At 41.4% G+C, this 23,885-nt stretch overlaps 1 protein-coding gene across 2 annotated transcripts in view; it reads left to right on the top strand.

Annotated features, from left to right (window-relative positions):
• Nucleotides 1-13,382: 13,382 nt before the first annotated feature.
• The window catches only part of PSTPIP1 (proline-serine-threonine phosphatase interacting protein 1), a 95,892-nt gene continuing 85,389 nt past the window's right edge, over nucleotides 13,383-23,885 (top strand). The window contains exon 1 of one of the 2 annotated variants that reach the window (XM_019533356.1): nucleotides 13,383-14,377. In XM_019533356.1, the coding sequence (XP_019388901.1) occupies nucleotides 14,345-14,377 (33 nt within the window). In that variant the 5' untranslated portion in view covers nucleotides 13,383-14,344. The remainder of the gene's footprint in view (nucleotides 14,378-23,885) is intronic. The other variant, XM_019533355.1, reaches the window with a different exon arrangement.

Raw genomic sequence — 23,885 nt, 5'->3', positions numbered from 1 at the left:
GGAACTGCACCCTTGGTATACTTTACCCAGTGATTTGTCTTTTCTCTGCAGTCATCTCTTCTGAATTACAGAGTAAAAATGTACACAGTTGCTTAGGCTGCAAACAGACGTCACTTTTGCACCACCATAAACATTTTTATGGTGCCACAGAGCAAAAACAAACAGACATCCATGCCCTTTATTGTGTCACAGATGCCCAAATTTGTGGCCATGAACAAAAAGGTTGTATTAATTTGTGCTGCTATCTTGTAGCAGGTGTCTGTGTATTTTATGATGGGAGAAGGCAGACAGCATAGAGTTGCAGGAACCCTGTAGAGGAATTCCAGGGGTGCCCTTCTGTGTTGGGAGAGGGGCATGGAGAAAACTTTACGGCCTTAGCTCTCTATTCACTAGCTGGAAAGTATCACTGAAACCAGCAAGAGTATAGAAAGGTTATAGCAATCCTAATGAAATACCAAGCTCAAAGCATAGAAGCCATATATTTCACTGTCTGTGCAAGAGGACCAATATCTTGCAACTCATTTTAACCTTTTTGTAAGCTAATAACTTTAGACAGTATTGGTTCTACTGCTGCCCCAAGCCAGGTTTGAAAAGTGTAGTGCTTCAGGATTTTCAACCAATAAAATAATTTTACGAGCAACAAAAAGCAAACTATGTAATTATGATGAAATGGGTAATTCAGAAATGCAAGACTCAGACAGTCATTAATGGGTTGGCATCCAGTCGACAGTTTTAATTCCTTTTTCTATAACGTGGAGAACATTCTTGCAGACTTTTATTTTTCTAATATGCTTGTTAAAGTTGGGCTTTATTCATTAGGACTGAACTGCTAATATCACTTTGTCTCAAATTAATCCATTTTCCATTAGTCTGATCAGAGTTATGCCCCTATAGTTCCTCTTAACAATTAAGCTTAATGTGAGAAGGAATTGTCCTACATGGTGATCTACAAATACAATTCAGCCATGATTATCCAAATATCCAGGGATAGGAGGGAAGACACTGGTTGAACAAGTGAGAACATTTTCAGTGCCATTAATATTTGAAGGAATATGACACTGTTTCACTTGATGGCATGTTAGATAATCATTACTGAGAAGAGAAAACTGGAAGAATGGAACAAAATTGTATGTCTTAAGTAAAGAAACTCTACATTACTAGTTCAGGTACCATTCATGGTTGGCTTCTAGTTTTAGTCAAAAAGCACAGACACTTGGAATTATAAAAGCATTTTTTCCTGTAGTAAAGATTGCATTCCTTATTTTGTTTATGGCTCTTGCAACTAAGAGTGATACATTTTGCAGTATAATGAGGCAAAAGGTTCCACTTTAGTTGTTCACCAGTAACCACTGTTTGGGTAACAACTTGAAAGAACGAAAAATTCACATTAAGTTTTAGGATCTAGACTACTTGGTAGAATACAATTTTGCACAAAGCTGTTACAGAAATGCCTACACAGTCAGTTGGGTGGCAAATTGACCAGATGGTTGCACCCAGAGTGGTGGTGGACGTGTCATTTTCGACCTGGAGGGATGTGGGCAGTGGAGTCCCCCAGGGCTCAGTCCTGGGGCCTGTACTGTTCAACATCTTTATCAGCGATCTGGATGTGGATGTGGATGTGGATGTGGAAAGCAAGCTGTCCAAATTCACTGACGACACCAAGATGTGGGGCAAGGTGGGCACAATGGAGGGGAGGGACAGAATCTAGCTAGATCTAGAAAAATTACAGAGGTAGGTGGATGAGAATAGGATGGAATTCAACACAGAGAAGTGCAAGGTGCTGCATCTAGGGAGAAAGAGCCAGGAACACACCTATAGGCTGGGGAAACACCCTTCTTGTCAATACAGTGGCAGAAAGGGATCTTGGAGTCATTGTTGACTCTAGGATGAAGATGAGCCGCCAGTGCAAGGAAGCGGTCAGTAAGGCTAACTGCACCTTGTCATGCATCTACAAGCAGGTCCAGGCAAGTGATCCTCCCCATCTATGCGGCATTGGTCGGGCCACAGTTGGAGTACTGCATCCAGTTCTGGGTGCCACACTTCAAGAGGGATGTGGCTAGCATTAAGAGGGTCCAGAGGAGGGCCTCTCGCATGGTCCAGGGGCAGTGGAGCAGGCCCTGTGAAGAGAGACTAAAGGGCCTGAACCTATTCAGCCACCACAAGAGAAGGCTGAGAGGGGATCTGGTGGCCATTTACAAACTCACCAGGGAGGATCAGTGGGATTGGGGGAGGTACCACCTAGGGTTACTAGGAATAACAGCCACAAATGGTTAGAGAGAAGGTTCAGGCTGGACATCAGGAGACATTACGGTTAGGGCTGCCAGGCTCTGGAATAGACTCCCAAGTGAGGTGGTACTCTCTCCTACCTTGGGGGTCTTCAAGAGGAGGCTGGATGGATATTTGGCTGGGGTGATATGATCCCAGCACCTGTTCCTGCCCCAGGCAGGGGGTTGGACCTGGTGATCTGTTTAGCTCCCTTCTGACCCTAAGTACTATGATACCATGAAAACATTGAAAAACCTGAAAACTCACTTCTTTGGCTCTTCAAAGTTTCAAAAGAATAAGTCTTTCGTAGCTTATTTTACTGTTTCTCCCTGTTTTCAGCCATTCAAGCCAAAAAGTTTCAAGTTTAAACTTAAGGACTAACATTTTCCTATTTTTTCCCAAATGGCTAAACTTTAACACAAGTCAAATCAGGTCTTGGAAATTAGTTTTAGATAGTAATTTGCTTTGCTAAAAGCTCAGCTCAAGTCACATGGCATTCCTGCATAACCTTGGAAGTATCAGGCCATGCTCCATGAAATCTGCATAAGTTCTCCATGTAGAAGGCAAAGGACCAATCGAAGTCCCAGGCCTACATTCATTATTTTCATAGCAGGAAAAAGTCTGTCTGATTTTCAGCCAAAACAGCTATGTAAACAAAGCCAGCCTCAGAAATCCTGATTTTTTACTTCAGTAGGCATAGGCTAATCAATGTAAAAAATGCATAGCGTTTCCAGCATAAGTTAATGCCCCCCCACACCTTCACCTCAATATGTCATTTCACCAAGGATCCCTGCAGCTGCCAAATTATAAGATGCATGTGTTTGCAGACAACATATTCAGAATAGATATCAAGGACTGCACTGTCTGCCCTGACAAACCCGGAATTGCTTCTGGTCCACTTTGAGGTCTGCTGCTGAGCGTGCTGGGGAGCCCCCTTGTGCTCCTGTGGGATGCTGCATCTGCCCCATAGGGCTTTGCACAGCCCTAATATATATATTTGAGATAGATAGATAGTGTGTGCTCCCTATGACACATCTTTGTGCTCATTATATATATCACTATTATCATTATAATGATTATATATATAATGAGCACAAAGATGTGTCCTAGTGTATAAAATATTTGACTGGGACTTGTGGGTCTGGTTTTATTCTTGGCTCTGATACTACCCACTGGATGCCTCTTTCTGCCTTTATTTCCATCTTACAAAAGCAGGAACTATGACACTGCCTCCTTTGCAAACTGCTTGACATCAGCTGATAAAAAGCACTATATAAGAAGATATAAATTGTTTTTTTACATTCATTGTAAATGTAATTTAAAAAAATGCTAATTAAAGATACTGCCTTGTACTATAAAATGCAATGGCTTTTTTGAAGGGTATTTGAAACGTTCCCTTTAAAAAAAAAAGTATGCGTTAGAAAAAGATAAATGTTCCCTTGCTCAGAATGACTGTTGCAGAGTTTTCGAGCACTATCTCCCTGGTTTGAAAACAGCACATTTAGCTTTCAGCCAGGAACCAAAGCTGACTTTAAAAGAGTTCTTACAAATCAGGCCAGAAGTTTGCTGGCTGTATTTTCTGTTTCCATGGAAACTAAGGTTGGCTCATCAAAGAAAATAACGTGATTTAAAATAATTTTAAATTGACAGAATTTGGGATCATTTTAAAGTCCCTGACCCTTCCCTCATTGCAAATCTGGCAGCCATTTCCATGGCAATAGAGATGGCAGCTTCCTGCTCGCTGGTGGAGCTTCTGTACCTTATAGCTGTGATTTCCCACTGGAAGCTGTTTTGCTGCTCTCTGTCCATAGACTTTAGAACCTAGTGTGCAGGGAGCCTGCTGGAGTCTGTATTGATTTAATTTTATACGTTAATATACTGAAGGAATTCATAAAGATGTGCCTCAAACATGATAGTGAGAGGTGCCTTAGATTTTATTATAAACAGTTCCCTACAATTTTCCATTTAATAAGCATAATGATTTTGAGGGATGGTAATTTACCTGTGGACTCTCGAGATGTGCCATTAAGTAGATACCTGCATAGTCTGAAGCACAATTCTAATTACATTTCTTCTTTTAGAATTCCCATAGAGTCCCCACACTCCACTCTGCTTCTCTCTAGAAGAAAAGGTCTATTGTCTGTAGGATCAAAGAACCACAAATCATGAACATAACTGTGAAAAGAGACTTGCTTGGAGAAATAGATGAACAAAAATCCCCTATCCCTAGCCTGATGTTTTAACTATAAAAAGACCAAATTAAAAACAAAAGACTCCAAATCCAAAATTTAAACTCCATAACATTGAAATGGGAAGATCCAAAACTCTAAACCAAACCAAAACTTGGATCTCTGAACTCTGTAAATCTGTCCTTCCCCAAAGCTCAAGGCAGAATCAGAATCTTATTTATCTCATTAGTACTGACAATAAACCTGGAACATGCTAATAAACTGTCATCACCACTGATTGCAACCACACATTTCAATAGAGGGTTCCTCCCAAATGTCTTTAAACTATCATAAGGGGCAACTCTCTCCATACATATTCTGATGGGTGACATGCAATGTTGACCAAACAGAAGAATGAATTAGTTGACAGAATTTTTAACCATTTTTCTTCTTAGTTTTGGGGGGGGGGCAGAGAGGTGGGAGTCACTAAAAACCCAAACAGAGAAGGAGAGTTTGTATCTCTTTTAAATAGAATATAACATCTTTCAGTTCTTTTCTGAGTAGCGCAAACCATAGAAATTAAACAGATTACTAGAAATAACTTGGGTGGAGTCAGAAAGATGTCTGCTTATGTAGAAGGGTTAGTCTGAAACTTGAAAACCTTATCCTTAAGGACCTCTGTTCATTTTAAGCTTTGAGGAGCATAATGCTGAAGACCACCTGGAGTTATACACCCTAAAATAGTGGGGAGAGGCGGTGGGGGGCAACCTTTTTGGAGGGTGTGCCACAAATTAGCCCCACATGCCCTCCAACTGCCATGGCAATCTTCCCTTGCCCACTCCACTGCTTTGCTTCCACATGTGCCACAGGTTGGCCACACCTTGCTAGAGAATGGTGTGTAGCTGTGGCACAGAGTAAGGACAGAATTCCAGAATGTTTGGTGTCAGGAACAGCAAATATTTTAATTGTTACTGGGACTTCTCAATTAAATCAGCCTCACAGCTTACTAAGGACCTATTCTATTACACATTGCATGTAACTGAATTGAAGGACTTCTCAGGTTCTAAAGGTTAAATTCTCCATGACAATGCAGATTAAGACACTCTGGAGTGGGTGGTAGATTCCTCATTGCTAATCCATATTAAAGACCAAAATTTGCAATCTGAACAGTAATTCTCTGCATTGTTGCAGAGAAGAGTTGATTCTGAGTCTCAGTTTCTAGATTCCTAAGGCATGGAGGAGCAGCAGAACCCCAGAAAAAGGAGCTGAATAACAGAGATTGATTTAGGTTAAGGCACAGTCCTGACAAATTCTAAAATGGGATCCTGGTCAGTCACCGATGCAAGAATGGTGAAATGTTACAACAGTGGGGAAAGAGCAAGGAGCACTCTTAAGACTGGAAACAGATGCATTATGATTATAGCTATGTAAACTAATGATGCTGATTGACCGTCCTGTACATTTTGCATTCCATGTCCACTGGGGTAATGACTGCAGACTACAATATCCTGTTGGAAGCAATGCTGCAGCTTGGCACAAGTATCTTTACTTAGTTTGCAGTTGAAAGCCTCCAGGCTGAACACATCTGGCTGTGCTCCTTTCTGTACTGCAAACAGTGGACTAGCAGCGGGCAGCACAGTAGTAGCAAGTGAAGAAGGCTGGCAGTGAAAGGATTAAACCACTCCTCCCCACCCCTCCCAACCTCCAGTGTTCAGATTCTCCAGGTATCATTATAACGAACCACCCCATGCCAAAACACAGACCTTTAGCAAACCATCATAATTTTAAGAACTGTGATCCTTATTTATCATGTTTCTATTTAATTAGGAACATTGTTTTTCTGAGTACAGCACTAATAATGGGAATTTTGCAGAGAGTTAAAATACCATTTCCCCAGAGATCAGTTTATTTAAAGAGATTCAAATTAGTCTTCAGGAGGAGACCAGAGTGCCTTGTCATTAGAGACAGGATGGGAAGTTGCTATATCTAGACTCTGTTCCCAGTTCTGTTAGTTGGTACAAGATCTCACAGGAAGTAACTAGTTCCTTAACCTTGCCCCACCCTTGAACCTCAATTAACTCTGCTAAAATAGTATCATGCATCCCTCCGTCCTAGAGTATCATGGGGCTTCATTCACTATATGCTTGAAAAGAGCACTGAGATCATCAGGTGAAAGGCATAAAGTGCAAAGTACTAATCAAATGAGTGGGAGTATAAGTGATTCCACCGTCTTTCCCAATCCTACTCCCAGGAAAGGCTCCAGAAAGAAGGGTTAAGGCATAGCCATTCAAACCCCAAACTTTAACAGTTTATTAATAAATAAGAGCAGGAAGGAATTCCATATATTAATTATTTTTCAGTCTGAGCAAAATGAAATACAAGAAAATGTAAAGAACGTGTCCCAGAAATGAAGACTGGCTTCATACAACCTTTACGTTATGATTATAGTAGGTCACTGAATCCTGCTGACAAAAGTTCTAATTATACAGTGGTAGTCTATTAAAAATGTATAACAGCTCTATAGACCTAAAACTGTTATTTGCATGCACATGGATGCAATTTAAGACTTTCATTCTATTTGTTAATATTGAGTTCCACTAGATTAGAGTTCCCTATAGGTGGGTCTCAGGATGCATCTTTTCCAAAATTGAATCATCACTGTTTCTACAACCTTTTCTTTTAATCTTACTAATGCAATAAGACAGATTTAAACATAGTTTGCATCATAAAAGTAACTGAAGGAAGAGAAAAATAGGTCTGGATGAATAATGACATTAAATAAGTTTAATACACTCTAATCCTCATAACTGACTCAATCCATTTGGAAGGAATTCTGTATATGATTACCCTGAGGTTGATATCTGACATTTCTGATTAATCAAAAATCTCCTGAATGATTAGTTTTATAGATACTGAACAGGGTGAGACAGTCAGGTCTTTTTTGGTGTGAATCATTTACATATAAACACATGGAAAAATCCTATTTTCTTAAACAAATGGTCACGAAAGTGGCAATCCTTCCCTTGTGTACCATTAGAAAACCTGGGAGAGGGTAGGCCTAGCCCATTAGGTAGGCTAGCCCATGAGGACCAGGACAATGTCCCAACTGGCTCCAGAGGAAGTAATTTTAAAAACAGGGACATAAGTAAAGGTAACAGGAGGGCCTTCTCAGAGCCGATCCATCTTCAGCCCGCCCACCTGTTTCTGGGCTAACCACCCACTTTCTTGCCCACCCTGCCTTGATGATATTTAATTAATAGTTGTTAATTAGGCGGGATGCTGCCCATTTCTTGCTCCGATGCCAGGGGGCACTATCTGCGGCTCTGTACCTACCCTACAGAGCAGCCCATGCCTCACAGATGGCATCCAGCTGTTATCAACAGCACCGGCCCCACACTGGGCCCCTGAATTCTCCTATCAGGATCCCTCCACGATCCCTCCATTCAGTCAGCCTACCCCGCCCTCATTCAGGGCTGCCTTGCTCCCTGAAACTCCCCTTCTCGGGCTTGGTCCCCTCCCAGGACCTTTGGCTTTAGCCTCACCTCCAAGGCCAGTTGGGAACCCCAGGCCCTCCAAGCGTCCCTTGCCATGGGCCCCTGGCCCTTTTGACTGTTCTGGTCCTGTGCATGAACATCCTCTTGGTTTTATAGATGGCCCTTTAAGAAAGGACCACTAGGACATAGAAAAGCCTTGCAAGTCTGTCCCTAGAAGCAATGACCTCCATGTGTTTGTGTCTCTCTTCTGGATCTTACATTTCTTACTAGTCTATTAGTTTTTTACCCAGTAAACTAATCCAAAGATCCCCATGAGATTACACAGTCTGGGTAATTTGGCCATTAAATCTCCCTTTCTAAGAGGTTTTTCTGTACAGCTGCTTTTCCATCCACAGGAACCTCAGATCTTCACCCACCAAGCAAAGGAGAATGGTTATACCACACGATAGTCTGTTGGGTTGTTTATACACCAGTGACCCTTACTGGGCCAATAATTAGCACTAATGACTCCTAATGCCTCAAGCCATAATAATATAGTTATTGCATTTCAAGTTAACATTTTGGTTTTTAAAGTTTTCTGTGATTAAGCATTTCAGGATGTATTTGCTACATAAGTTATATTAGTAAAAAACCCCACTCATCATTATATTTGAAACCCTAGACTACTACTCAGCATACATTGTGAACTTTACCATACTTCTTTTTCAATTATATAAAATACCCCCTCTTCACACCTACAGTACTTGCTTGCAATGATATGAAAAACCTATTTCAGTTGACACTTCTGGCTGGTCGCTCCAAGGCCTCATTTAGACAAGCTGAAAATAGTGGCTAAGATTTATTTGTACGTTATGGTAAAGAGCATGATTTTCTGCCAGTCTGAAACTGTTTCAGATGTCATCAGCAAATAAGGCCCACCTCCAGCCACCACCAGTGATAGATACCCCAGGCAAGTGTACTTGTGATGAAGTCTTCTATGCTTAATTGTATATGATGCATTTTTAAACAATTTGTCCCCCAAATGGCACTAGAATAATTTTATTCTATCAAATAGTTCAGAAATCCCCCACAAGCCTTAGAATGCCAAGTAACACAAAAGCCAGAATGCAATGGGCATATTTAATTTATTTTTCTTCCTGCAATTCCAAACATCCATTGCTATCATTAATACCCAAGGGCCACAGCATTGAGGCATGACAGTACCAATTAAAAACTAAATAAAAGCAATTGTGCAAAGTGAATGCACATTTGACAAAAATAGGACTGCTAAACTTGCCTAGCTGTGGTTGCATATGCATATGCTCACTGTACTAAAATGTATGCTGTGGTCAAAGAATACATGACAAAAGAGTTTTCAGCGAAAAATATGTCTTTGTTGATGAAGTACAACATGTCTCTGTGAATGACCCATTCTTGTAGGCTTATTCTTGCTAAAGATACTCTGTTCTCTGTAGCATCTTCTTCCTCTCCCTACTACCTCCCATCTCTCCCTAAAGAGAATGACAACTAGAAAAGGCTTTCTGCTCCTATATGTATTTTAAGGTTGTTAAATGTGGGCATGGATGGCCAGCTCTGCACTCCGCACCCATGTAGGGTAAGAAACCTACTAACCAGCCTGACTGCATCTGCAGCAGCACATTTCTTGAGCTAATTTCCTTCTAAGCTTCAAAACCTGCTCTCCAGGGTGGAAAGTCAGATTCCAAGCTGTTACAAACCACTGTTGGCACTAGCCAGATCAGAAGCATGTATCATTATTTATTTATGCTGCTTCATGTATTCTACCTCTCATTGGCAGTGTTCAAACACATCCTGACAGCGATGATTCTCCTCATTACACAGGAACCTCAATCTAACTATTCTTAAAAAGCCGAAGATTCTACATTTAACAGCTTTCTCAGATTAAATGGTGGTAATGTGGTAAACAAGCACACCTATCTCTTGTATAACCAAGATCACAGAGCTTTGTTTAGCAGTTCCAGTCATTTGCCCACTGAGGTAGTATATTTGCAATGTATTCATACACATGTGTGTTACATCCAAGAGATGAGTACAAGATAGTGAGAACTCGGGTTCCAGTCCTCCACAGCACATGAGCATGTACTGCATTGCAAGCATGTGGATCAGCCCCTTGTCAGCAGTCAGAATCAGAACATTCAGCACTGGACAGGGTCTAGTCTTTAGTTACTGAGGAAGTAACCTCTGCTAGAGACCACAATATCTGTTAGGGCTGCGTGAAGTTTCAGACCCTGATTCAATTCGGCAAAGATTCGGCCTGATTTGGTGGCAAAATCTCCGAATCAGAGTTGAATCAGAGGACCCTTTAATCTCTCTGAATTTATTCGGAGAGATTTGGCGATTCAGACATAGACACAGCTTTAAATGTTTTTTCTACTTACCTCAAGATGCAAGGCAGCTCGTGACTCCTGTGATACTGAGGTGCATGGAGTGTCCCACAGAAGCATGGGGGGCTCCCCAGTTCGCTCGGCAGCAGACCCAGAAGTGGACCAGAAGCACTTCCAGACCACTTTCAAGTCCACCGGGACCGCACTGGAGGGCTTGCCCATGCCCCCCTGGCTCAGTGACTGGTGCTTCCTGGGTCTGGGGGTGGGGGACACCCAGGGTCTCCCTGAGGCCAATCACTGAGCCGGGGGGGGGGGGGTAGACTCCTTGGCAGCCTGGAAAGTGGACCAGAAATACTTCTGGTCCACTTCCAGATTCACTGCAAGTACATGGAGGGCCCCCCCACAGGCTCCTCTGGGATATTCCATGCACCCCAGCATTGCAGCATTTACGAGCCATGCTGGTATCTTGAAGTATGTAGAAAAGTCTTTTAAAGCTGTGTCTGTGTCCAAATCGCTGATTCTCCAAATCAGCATCAAATCTTCAGATTTGCATTCAGCTGAATCAGATCAGAAACAGTGATCTGAATCAATGAATCAAAATGCTGTCCCTGATTTGGGCCAAATCCAAATTGAATAGGGCCTGCTTCACACACCCCTAATATCTATCCTTCGCACTGTAGGTATCTTGCTGATTGAAAGATATTATCTATATATTCACAGCTGTGATACAATACAGCTATACACATTTGAATAGTCAGAGCCAGGAATCAATCCCAGTAGCCCCGATTCAAAATCTACTGGTCTATCCCTGGCTTCTGTAACTTTGGGCCAGCTAGCCATGCTGTGCCTCAGTTATCTCAGCTGTAAAATAGAGATAAAACTTCCTTCTCTCACAAGAGTGTTGTGAGGCTTAAACCAGTGGTGATCAACCTTTTGCCCCTGTGGACCAAATTAATGGGTCAGGGCTAGTCTATGGGCCAGATTTGACCCTGTGGCTTAGGATCAGGCCTGCAAACTTGAGCCCAGACCACACTGCCCTTACCCAGCCCCATGTGCTTGGTTGGGCCCCCAAGACTCTGCAGCACCCTGCCTGGCCTTCTATGCAGAGACTGAGGCCCTGGGACCTGCACTGCCTCTGACCAACCCTGCATACCAGCATTGTAGCCCCAGGACCCCATGCCATCGCCATCAGGCTCCATAGACCTTCACTCAGCTTCTGGCATAGTCAATAGCTCCAACTCCTCTCAAGGTGCTCCACTCACTTCCCTCTTCTGAAATGCCAATACAGTACATCCAAACATCCTCCACACTTTGTTACTGTCACTGATAATATCAGCACATTCCCCTTGATCTGTAACTAGTTTTTTTCTTTTGAGGTGAAGGGATGGTATCAATGTTATTGTTTAAGAAACAGCCATTACATTTTTGACACTATAATCCATGACTAGTGATAATAATGGATCTGCCCCTGCAATCAGCCAGATGCCAGTAAACTCTTGTGTCCAGCTGATACCTCAGTGACCTGAGAAGACTCTAAGACTTCATACAGACATTACTGCTCGAAGCCTCAGGGGTTTGAACAAGGCAGAAAGGGCCCCCAGGCTAAGGTAAGTGGGGATAGCGGGGTGAGATGGGGGAGCCAGCAAAGGGGTTTGGAGGGGCTAATGGGATGTGCACGTGTTTGGTGGGGTCCAGGAGGTTTTGGTGGGATTGGGGGGCTGCTGGGTTTTGGGGGGGGTTGAGGGGGATTGGGAGGCTAGTGGGGTCAATGGGAGAGCTTGGGAGGATCTGGGGGAAGGGGGTTAGCAAGATCGGAGAGGCTGTCTGATCCCACCAAGCCTCCCTGGACCCCCCTCCACCCAGGGCTGCCAAATCACTCCTGATACCACAGACCACTCCTGGGGCCAGTTTTACTGGCATTCACTGGTCCTGGGAGCGTGACTGAAGTAAATCAGGGTTTGGGGAAGGGCAGGCAGACTGGGGTGGCTGGCAGCTTTGTGGGGGGGTGAGGAGGTGGTTGACAGCTCCATGGGGAGTGGGTTAGCAGACTCAGGGGGGCTCTCTCCCCCCTGGATCAGGGGCTATTTTTAGCCCCCCAACTCCCCAGATGAACAAACTCTTACTGGTGAACTAACCCTGATCCCACTCTCTCCCAGCCCCTGCCCCCCCGGCTTACTTTCATCAGCTCCCTGCACTGGTAAACTCTGGTAAAACTGGGACCAGGAGTGGCCTGCAGGATCAAGGGCGGGGGGGGGAGGGCCTGGCTGGCCGGCCAGCAGAGGGGTTCTGTCCATCTCAGGGGAGGGGGAGAGGCTTGAGGGGCTAAATGTCTCAGGGCTACACTGGGAATATGTAAAGAAGTTCAGTTAGATCAGTTTAGCTGTACCCAGTCTAACTTAATACACCTCTGAGATATAGTTAAATTAGATTGGGTCAGCCATTTCTTGACCAACCTAACCATCCTGGAACTTCTGTACAGTTCACACTTAGATCCACCTAACTAGGGATCTAAAAGTAAGATCCAAATTGTGGGTGAACTGAGTTAGGCCCAATGGGCATTTTTAATGTGATCTACCTCAGTTGGCCAAATGATCTGCTGGATATTTACAGGTATTGCTCTTGATTCTGCAGCGAGTGCTTTGGAATCCTTGAAAGACAGATGCAAGTGCTGTTTCTATATGCCAGGCTTAATTTTTTCTAGCAGAACAGCAATTGAATTGAGCACATAGAGGACCAGTTTGGAATAAGTGGTTTGATGAAGGGAGCTTTCTTGTATGGGAAATGTTTTTGCTTGAAACAGTTCCCTTTTCAAATTCCCAAAATTTTAAAATACAAAAGCCCTCAAAAGTTTGGAAGAGATTAACAAAAATTGCACTGATTATTACACAATATGAATTTGGAAAAACACAGACAGACTGCTTTTTCAAGAAAGCACAATGATCATATTTATCACTATTTACATACCTATAAAATAAATCTATTAGCCTGTGTAGCTACTTGTTTTAAATAATGTGCACTTCAGTGCTTCAGTGGGTATGGTGTTGCATGCTGCCAAATTAATTGTCTGTGCTTCAAAATGTTTAATTTCAGATCTCTGTGCTAGTAAGTTTTTAACCCTAATTTCTCCCTCCCTTCGAGATTTCTACAGAGTTTGGAATTATTTTCTAAAGCTCATTTATCCAGCTTTATTGTGCATGTAACAATCACTTCCTTAGCCCTTTATTTACAGACGACATACCACACATGAACAGTTTGTTTTTTGCTAGCTCTCATTTTACTCAATTATCACATTTTTAAATTTGTTATGTAGTAATGGCAGAAAGGCTCTGGATTACCATTCAGATGCTAGTATAAGTCTTTTAGTAAACACACACACATGCATATTTACAAACATTTGCATGAAGAAGGTAGTTTGCAAATCAGAGAAAAATGTACATAAAAAAGAAACTTTATGATTTCCTTAGTTCTGCTGGAGGATTGAAAGCAATTTTCAGTTGCAAAATATAACTTTGTAGCTACACTTCCTGTGTATGCATATGGACTTTTGCCAAGATCAAAAGATTCTAAAGAAATGTCATGCATACATTTTTTGCAATACCGCTGTAGTGTGCAGCTGTTTGAATCTGATTTCTTCTTTATCTCTTTCTATTGTGCTGGTTTAATTGATGTTGTTATTGCAAACTCTCACCAATTTCTTTTTCTTTTTGCCAGTAGCTCACATGCACACATGGCAAGAAGCAGCCTGACATTGCTTGACATCTCTCTGCTTCCTCATTTCGATATTAACTGTTTACCAGAAGAGAAACAGGTCTGGGGCTAGGGTGTTTCTCTTTTTTTTTCTTGTGAGGATTTTTGTTTCCCCTCTGCTCACAGTAGCAGATCATGACACAGAGCTTCCTCAGACTGCCCAATGCTGTTTTTCACCAACTTGAATTTAGAGCAAACAGGAGCGTGGAAGCATTTAACTTTCTGCTGTAGCCGGTGCATGGTAAGAACTGCAAAGCTGAGTGCTGCTGCTAATCTATTCTCAGGACAAACCAGTTGAAGGAATTTCCCCCTCCATAGTTCAGTAATAATGACACAGCTGCAGTTTAAAGATGCATTTTGGGTAAGTGTACATTTCCTGTGCTAAACCTTATTTCTACATCTAAAAAGTTTGGTTTTGGATAAATTTACTACTGCTTCATGCTTCAAACTTAGTTTAGCAGCAAAATGAGCTTATACCCATCCAAAGTGAGACTGTTTGCTACAATAATCATTTGATCTTAGAAAATGTGTCCAGTTCTTACTGAACTGCAACTGACATTCTTTATTTCTAAGCCATGGAATCCAACCATTTGAAAGAAAAAAGGACTAGTTTGCCGTGTAGTCTCAAGATCACTTGTTTTTTTTGGAGTTTCCTCAGGTTTTCAGGCGGGGTAACTGCGAGCAGGTGAACCGTTACTAGTTGTGTTATGAATCCTCTAATACTTGCTTTCAGAGTTTTAGCAGCCTCAGCAGAACTAACCAGGTGCACAGACACCACTATGTCTCACCTATTGCCTGTGTGTGTATAATGCAGTTATATGTAAAACAGGCATCCATGAGGTACTGTAAGTCCCATATTTCCCTAAACCAAAAATAGTTCTGGTTTAAAAATCTGTAGTCAGCCCTCCAAATAAAAACCCAGTAGTAATATTTCTTTTGAGAAGATATATTTTGAGTCCTTCTAGTTACCTTCTAATATCTAAACCATCACAATATTCCCATGTATTGCACATAGCAAGGTTTCACCTGCATAAATCCTGGGATGTGTCTGTGGGAGGAAGCAAAAGCTGCTATCATCCCCTCACCAGACCTGAGGAGAGAGGCCATTAAATTCAATGCAGCCTCAGTGCTGTATTCCTTTCTGTGTAGCAACTCCCTTTTGATGAAGGGGAAGGGACAGACCAAGGATGGCACGGAGTGGGGAGATGAGAGAAACGTGAGCCAACCTCCTTAGCAGATGACTTCCATTGGAGCAGTGGTGCCAAGGAGCGGTAGAGGGGGCGTGCAGCCGGCTTTGGAGCACAGACCCTTTGCACAGATGACCTTGCTCCCCAGTGAATGCAAAGAGATCCACAGCCCAGACGGGCTGATGCCCAACACCTGTGGCACCTTCTCAGGGCATGGAACCAAATCCTGCCCTGCTTTTAGTCAGTGAAATTCCCCCTGAGCCCCCTCCAGAAGGTTTTTCCCCAGGATGAGGCTTGAACCGTTAAAAGAGAAAGAACCAGATGCTATAAAAATTAAAGTTCCTATTATAATGTTAATGCAGCTGGGATGCACTAAGGAGACATTTTCTAGTCCTGCTTTTATGTTTAGTTCAGTGAATATATAAGCAGAATATTCAGGAAATAAACAGTGCTGCTGGAGGAAGCCTTTGGATTTCCTGACTGTTTTAAATTGGGCAACCTTTCATTTTACATTAATGCCTTTTCTTTTGTATTCATTTTCTAAGGGGCTGAGCTTCAGTTGGAAAAAACCAGGATAGCTCTACAGACTCTAGTGTAGCTAAACTGATTTATGCCAAACGATGGCCTGGCCCACACCAGTGTTTTGTTGGATTAAGATGAAAAAAAACACAATATGGAAACTCATTGTTGGTATTCATTAAAGTTAGCACACAAATAATCCTAAACAGGCTTTGAGTGAACACACTTTCCTTTTGCTATCATTCAGCTGGAAACAGTTTGGTGCAAGGGGCTTGAGTTAGATAAAAGATATCCATGTGGTTGTACTATGGTGGCTTTATCATCATTAAAACTGATACTGAGAATTTACAGGATATTGCATAATGTAGCAATAAAGTACAACGTCTCCCTAAAATCACAGGGTCAGCAATTATTTTCACACCCACAAGTTTCTCCTACACCCATTCATAAGGCAAACATATATTTGCTGCATCTGTTTCAATGAGAAATTAAATCTTTTCGGTATATATTGCCCTGACCCAAGGGCAGGCAATTATTTTGGGCAGAGGGCTGCTTACTGAGTTTTGAGAAGCCATCGAGGGCTACATAACAGGCAGCCCAGGGCAGATTAATATTAATTTTCTAAATGTCTTAGGGGCACCACAGGCTGGATAGAATGGCCTGGTGGGCCGTGTTCAGCCCCCAGGCCTCATTTTGCCCACCCCTGCTAACAGCTGTGACATTATTCCCTGTGCCTTGTGAATGGAGAGGGCTATCCTGAACTAGCTTCCATGGTGTAGAAACACTTTTGCTGGTATTTGGCACTGAATACAAAGCCTGAGAGTATGGATCCATATCTGTAAGGCTAGTATATTCATTTTTTCAACTTTCCAAAGCTGAGCCCTCTTTCAGGAAAATTAAACTAATCGTGGATAACTGGTTAATTTTAATTTCCCACTCCTACTTCATCCCTCCCAAACAAAATGGGAGGGATGAAGAAATTGACTACAGAAATGGCTCTACTAAGCTTCACACTTCAGCCATTTTTGTTCTAACTTGGACTGGGGTAAAACAAAGTAAAATAAGAATGTTTAAAAACTCAGCATTTTTAATTCTCATACTCACCAACAGCTGAAGGGAATTTGCACAAAGTTGTCATAAAAATGTATTATTTGACCTGATGTTTCCCATAACCTGGTAAAACTTTCTAGAAAGTTTTCAGGAGGCAAAAAATAGTAAAATGGCTTCTTAGGTGAATGTCTATGTCATGTCTATTATTTCTTCATAGGCAAATAATCCACTGTATTAGTGTATTAATACAAATGTAAACACCAATACCTCATTTTTTCTAACAGCATACACTAGATGAAAGATAGCTATTCATGTTATTCGTAGCACATGTGTGATAGCAGGTGAGCTTCATTTCAGTATTCATGAGTGAATTCAGTGAGTTAAATTTCAGGTTATATTAATGGGCAAAAATAGTAACAATAAGAGGTTTACTGAGATAAACACAAGATTGCCTTTCCAGTAGGATTATTTTCTGACAACTTGGAGGAAAAAACCCCAACTTTTGGAACTGATGCTTTTCGATTAAAATCTGAGATGGATTTACCATTCCTGCTTTCAACAGAGCAGGAACAGTTCCTACTTCTGTTTGCTTTGACCTGCAGCTCAACCCTACCCTTGCTGCTCTGTTACGTATAATCTGGCCAAGAGCTGGGGACGGGTTTTGTTGGTAGTATTCAATGCTTTTCCTTAACCATCTAAGAAGATGGAACATGTTACATTTTCTAAAAGTACTTGAAGTCCCATTTTCAAAAGTGACTTAGGTACTTGGGCATGATCCAGAGCTCTGTCAAGTGAATGGAAACATTTCTGTTTCCATCCACTTCAGTAACTTTCAAAGTCATATTTGAAAATAGAAGATAAACTCCTAAGTGACTTAGGCATGTTGTAAAATTACTCCCTGTACCAGGAAATGCTCTCCTACCCAACCTTAGACTGACCACAGCACTTGCATCTTTCAATGATTCAGAGTGAAATGTATTAGCAAATGGGAGGAAGGCCTTGTTAGGGCAATTGCCTGGATCTTGGGATATCACAGTTCAAGTCCCTGCTCTCCTTCAGCCTTCCTATGACCTTGGATGAGTTATACAACCTCATTTCTTCTCTATACAATAGCACTGTCCCATGTCCCATTGGTGTTGAGGAAAAAATACAAGGAGTCTGATTGTGCTCAGACACTACAATAAAAGGGGCCACGAATGCTCTTAGGACATGCAGGCAGCTATAGACAAAGCAGGTTTTTCTCTCTCCCTCTTACTGTTATTATAATTTCACACTGTGGAAGGTTCACTGCAAACAATACCCCTATGAATGAACCTCTGAAACATTACTTCGGCTTTGTGGTGACTCTTAACCCTTCCACAGGCAACGGGTCTCTAAGTATGCACTATAGTTATTTTCAGAAGTTTCTATTTCTAAAATCAGTACATGGTCTAGGCAACACGCACCTATAAGGAGAGTGATAATTTTTCCAGCCCTAATAAAACCCATTTGAGACAGTGTGACCAATTCAGAGAAAATATAGTTTTCTAATATAGATATAGGAAGTCCCTTTTACATTAGGCACTCAAAACATAACCCTACAACACTAATAAAGAGCTGGTAGAGACTGTACTTAAGGATAGGAAGCATGCAAATACATCCTTCTATAAAGCCTCTCTTTATCAGGTCTGGGTATGTCTACACATTCATTAACGCACCATGGCACGTTAAGTTTAGTACCTGTAATGACAGGTACTAACTTAATGAGCCATAATTGGTGCTACTGCGCATTAGGAGTAGCACTACCACGTTAACGTACAGTAGAATTAGTCTACTTACACTCAAAGCATCTTGTGTAGATGCGCCCTCTGTTAGGGAAAATGAGGCCTGAAAGATTAGACAAATACCTGTCAGGGGTTGTCTAGATATCCTTTTCAACCTCAGTGAGGGTGATAGACTAGATGACCTCCTGAGATTCCTTCCAATTCTACATCTCAGTGATAGAACTGAGCTTTACCAGGGAAAAAAAATAATTGTTGGAAGATGGTTTCAGCATTGGCATTTGGCCTTTCTGGAGAGCTAACTACTAATTTTCAATAGAATTGCCTTTATTAAATTTGGCTGGGCATGTTTAGGGTAATAGGTACCATTTTTATTTCATACATAACAACAAATAAACAAACACCCTTGCCACAACGAGTGAGATAAAAGGATCACGTTCTTTCTTGATTTACCTAAAATTACAACAGAGGTTGTAAATCAGGGTACATTAAAGCCCCAGACATGGCCCACATGACCAGTCTACATCCTACTGTGTTATCATTTTCATAAACTGAGATAGACATGAGAAGAAACTTAGAATGAAGGGGGAACCTGTGTGAAAAAACAGAGTTTGCTTGTCAGAGCAAAGGCTGTATTTGCTGTAAGGATGGACTACTTGTCCCCATGTCCTGTAATACTCTCAAACAAGTGTATTACTCGTAATCTCCTTCTTTGTAGCAAGAGAAAGCTGATATGAGAATGCTGGTCTCTAATCGGAACTATGGGAAACATTTCTTGGAAATATTTGAATGTTTAGACTTGATTTTCAGTACTGGATTTGGGTCATGAGAAAGAGACTCTGAATAGCTGTTGCGATAACAGTAATGTTGCAGTCCTCAGCAAGTGTTTCTGTCCAAGACATAAGGAAGTTCTACTAAGCTGTGATGAACATTTTCCATATTTTGAAGCACCTACTATGCCTATGAATATTGAAGCAAACTAAGGCACTAATTCTACCTTCCATCCTCCAAGCACACCATCTAGAAAAACATCTAAAATGGTGAAGTACAGCATCCCTAAGTCTGTTTATCCCTGTACCTCATTTCTTGGTCCATAAAGAAGAATAAGTTCTGCTAATTAATTAAATCTTTCATGAAATATCATTAAGGACCTTTAACTTTATTTAATGCATTCCTTAGTAAGGTTCAAGTAACTACTGATGACCTGCCTGTGGTACTTCAGACTGAAAAGAAAAATAGTTTCTGGGGGGAGGTTTAGGAGGGTGAATAACACCATCCAGCAGGCCAGCTTATTTTCTTTCTGCTGTGCTTGTGTCACAACATGTAAGGTAGCAGAGAGATACCATATAATAGTTCTTTCCACCTTCACTTTAGCACATAGATCAGTGACATGGTTCTTCTGGATAAAATAAAATAGTGCTTTCATATGCATACCTGGTCAGCTGAATCTGCATGCTTTTACACTCTATGCTAGTTAATTTATTTTGTGCCTGACAAACCATCTCCTTGAAGAAAAAAAACAAAGAAGTTGTTACCTGCGGATAATGAATGAAATGTAAAATCTTAGTGGAGATAAGACATTAGTGGTGTTCATCTCAGGATAGCTAATCTAGGTCAAATCCTCCATGAGAAGCTTGCAGGATTGACCTTCATGTAGCTACATCTAAACTACCTTTGTTTTGTCACTATTAGAATTTTACATTTCATTTATTATTTCCATGTAACAACACACTTTGTTTTTTGGTGAAGGCATAGCCATAGTTTGCAAGGTTTAATTTGGCTGGAAAGGAATGAGAGAGGAGCTACAGACTCACTATACAGCCCCTTCTGTACAGAAGAATAAAAAGGAATGGCTATGCAGAAGTCCCATAAGAGATCCTTTAGGTATTTAATCTGAATTGAAGTTGTTAGCAATACATTTTCAGTGCACTGTGTTCACATACAAGAAATAAAATGTGTTCGCTCCTGTAGGCTTGTTCCATCTGCTGCTAAAAAGAACTAATGCCTTTGTGTCTAGTGCTGGAAAAAATACCATCCCTTGGTGCTGAGAGGGTAATTACTATGACAAAGTAAGCGGGGAGCCACTCAGAATAGTTTGGTCTAATGTTCCAGTGTGTAGAGTAGGCCAGTATTTGAAGTATGCATTTGGGAATCAGGACTCTGATTTCATTCCTAATTTTGTTATTGATTCTTTCTGTGATCTCAGGGATAAGTCATTAACTCCCTAGGCTTCAGTTTGCCTATCTGGAAAACAAGTGTATTGTTTTTCTATGTCCCTGTAATTATGATATTTAAAACACACCTTGTAGCAACTCAATATAGTTTTGGCAGGTTGGTATGGGAAGAGAAAACAAAATATTTCTGCATTGAAAAGCTGTTATGTCAAACTAAGAGATCCCTGTGGGCTGGGTAACTAGTCCTCAAAGCAATTTAGGAGGCCAGATCTTTCAAAACAGAGTGACAAAAGACAACCCCTCCTCAAAAACAATGAAGCCCACACCAAAGAATCAACAAATAAAAAGTGCTGGCTGTCCATCAGTCTTGAAAAACTACATTTTGAACATGCTGAAAGGGACACATTGAGTTCACAGTGAAAGCCTTTCCTCTGAGTACCCAGGGTCTGTAAAAAGAAAAAACTTTCAAAGCAGGAAATTGCTTGGATGCATTGTCTGCACTTCCAGAACATAAAACTGACACACTTAACTATTCTGAGTGTGTACCTCTATCTGTGGCTGTACTGAATGACTATACTGTATGTTCTAGGTCACCAACAAAAGATGCTAAAATGCTGTGGTACAAGGTCTACTGTTCATGGAATCTTTCTGGTAAATTAGTTTATTAGTCTCAAACTTGAAAATAGTAGTCACATTATTTTGAGAAGTGCTGTGGTAACCTGATGTAGCAATAAAAGACTGTCAACTTCAACTATTATTAGGCCCAAGCAAGTGGTTCCTTGGATATACAGCTGTGGATATTATAACTTCTACATTATCTTGTACCTATATAAGAACTGCAAGTACTGATTAGTATTCAGGCTGCAATTATATTGCTCCTGATTTTGGCTACTTTCAGAGCCATCATCCAATTTTGACAATTCAAGCAGCATTGGAAGTAAATGCATAAGACCGTAAATCTAATGTGGAAATTTAAGACTGGAAAATGAATTTTTAACATCATTTACTGTCTGCTGTTTGCACTACTGTGGAAAGATGCATGTTGCTGTTAAAACAGACTTACTTCAGAACTAAAAATAAAAATTGGTGTTTCACCATGACACAAGTATGTTTTACCTTGACAAACACTCAGGTTCAGAACAGCAGCCAGAGACCTCATCTAGACTGTCTAATCCATAGCCATTCTTGTGCTCATGATGCAGACTTTTTAGATGTTGTATCTTCTAGAATTCATCCTGGGACCCAAAATGCCAACTCTGACCAAATTCTACTTGGTATACTGAGCAAAGATAACCGCATTCTTTTCTTTCTTCTTACCTACATTTTCTTAAATTTTTTCTAACATACACATTTCACTTGTTATTTGCCTGGCATAATTTTTCACTTAATCCCCAACAGAGAATTCTCACTTGATTCATAGGAATTCAATTATATTTCAAAGATCTAATTAGTTTTCTCCCCAGTATGGGAAGCGTCATAAACCTTCCTTTCCCTGCTTCATATCTTACATTGACAGGACAGTACTATGGTACCGAAGTCCTACTCCTGATTCTTCAAAGTTTAAATGACTAAAAGAAACATAATAAAAGAATGTCCTATAATTGTATAATCTTGGGTTTATATTCTCTTGTGCTGTTCTGAAGATGTCGAAGAGCAGTCTGGGTACATCTACATGTGCACATTTACTGCACGGTAACCAAAATGACTGCGCAGTGTAGGTGTCTACATATGCATGCCTGTACTGAGCAGTAAATATGACAATTTATGCTGACTTGAGCATAAATTTGATACCTGCATTAGTTATTATGCAGTAACGCACGTGTAGACACCTTACTGCACAATAACATTGTGTGTGTAGACTGACTTGGGACTAACTTTAGTCCTAAGTCAGTCCACACAGTGCTAATGTGCTTTTATGCCTGCATGTATAGACACTGGCCTATTTCCACTTACTGCACAGTAAATTTAAACTAGTGGAAATGCACATATAGACACACCCTCTGAGTTCCAATTTGGTTATATTTCCTGGACATTTGTACACCAGGTACATTAGGCTGCTTAGAAAGTGACAGGTTGTTGGTTTCTCCCACCCTCTTGAGCTCAAAGACGCTTGGTTCTTTTCACTTGCCATGGTGCTGCAAGGTGAATCCTATCAGGTGGTAAGTGAAACACCTGTTTCCAGGCATGTATAGAGAGTGGTAGTTAGCCCTGTTAGTCTCAAGTCAGGCAAAAGGCAGAGCAGTGTTGCACCTTAAAGACTAGCTTGTTCAGAGAGGCATGAGGTTTTGAAGCAGGCTGTAGCCTACAAAAAGCTCATGCTTCTCTGAACAAGTTAGTCTGTAAGGTGCCATAATACCCTGCCTTCATGCATGCACTTCATCTAGCTTTTGTAGTAAAACATTGCCCAGTAGCTACAGTTCACTGAAAGATAAAGTTGACTACACTGCTCAGTACAGACTTCAGGGCTAGGGACAGACATTATACATAAACCAGTTTAAGTGATCAGAAACTGGTTTAAATCTGTAACAGAACAGCTGTTCAGTGCACATAAAACCAGTTTCAAAATGGCTGAAACCAGTCTGAGATAAACCTGGTTGAATCAAATTTAATTGATTTGGGTCAAACCAGTTTATGCAATCTGTCCCAGACCCCTTCCTGGTTTAACTTAAAATCAGAGTCCCCCAGCATCCCAGATGCTTTGCAGCCCTGGGCAGGGCTCTGCTCCTGAGAGCTGGGCTGAGCCCTTCCCCTCTGCTCCCTGGCTGGAGCTTCAGCAGAGATGGCAGCACAGCAGTGTCTGCCTGGCTTCCCCCCAGCCCGGCTCACTGTTTAAGCAGGGATTCCCCTCTCCACTCTCTCCCACAGCACAGACTGTTGTCAGCATGTGGTATGCAGCTAATGCTGAGAGGTGTCTGTGTAAGGCAGACAGGACACAGGCAGATAGGACAGTGTCTGCTTAGGGCCTTTTGGAGTGAATCAACAGGTCAGCTGGTAACATCCCTTCTGCCTTCCTTGGAAAAAGTTGTTTAAGAAGAGCTTGAACTCATGAGAGAGGCTTTGTTTTCTGATGGGGTGCTAAATGCTAATAATGATAAATGCTCTGTTATTAGCTCCCTGCTGAGCTGATTATGAGCAGGGAGACAGGGAACCCCTCCCTAATCAGTGCATCCTACTGGGAC

This window comes from Crocodylus porosus, unplaced genomic scaffold (genome assembly GCF_001723895.1).
Source record: "Crocodylus porosus isolate Cpor-Errol unplaced genomic scaffold, CroPor_comp1, whole genome shotgun sequence".
NCBI classification, from domain to species: Eukaryota; Metazoa; Chordata; order Crocodylia; family Crocodylidae; genus Crocodylus; species Crocodylus porosus.
The sequence above is the reverse complement of the archived record's forward strand: the minus strand, read 5'-3'. Positions and strand labels throughout refer to the sequence as shown.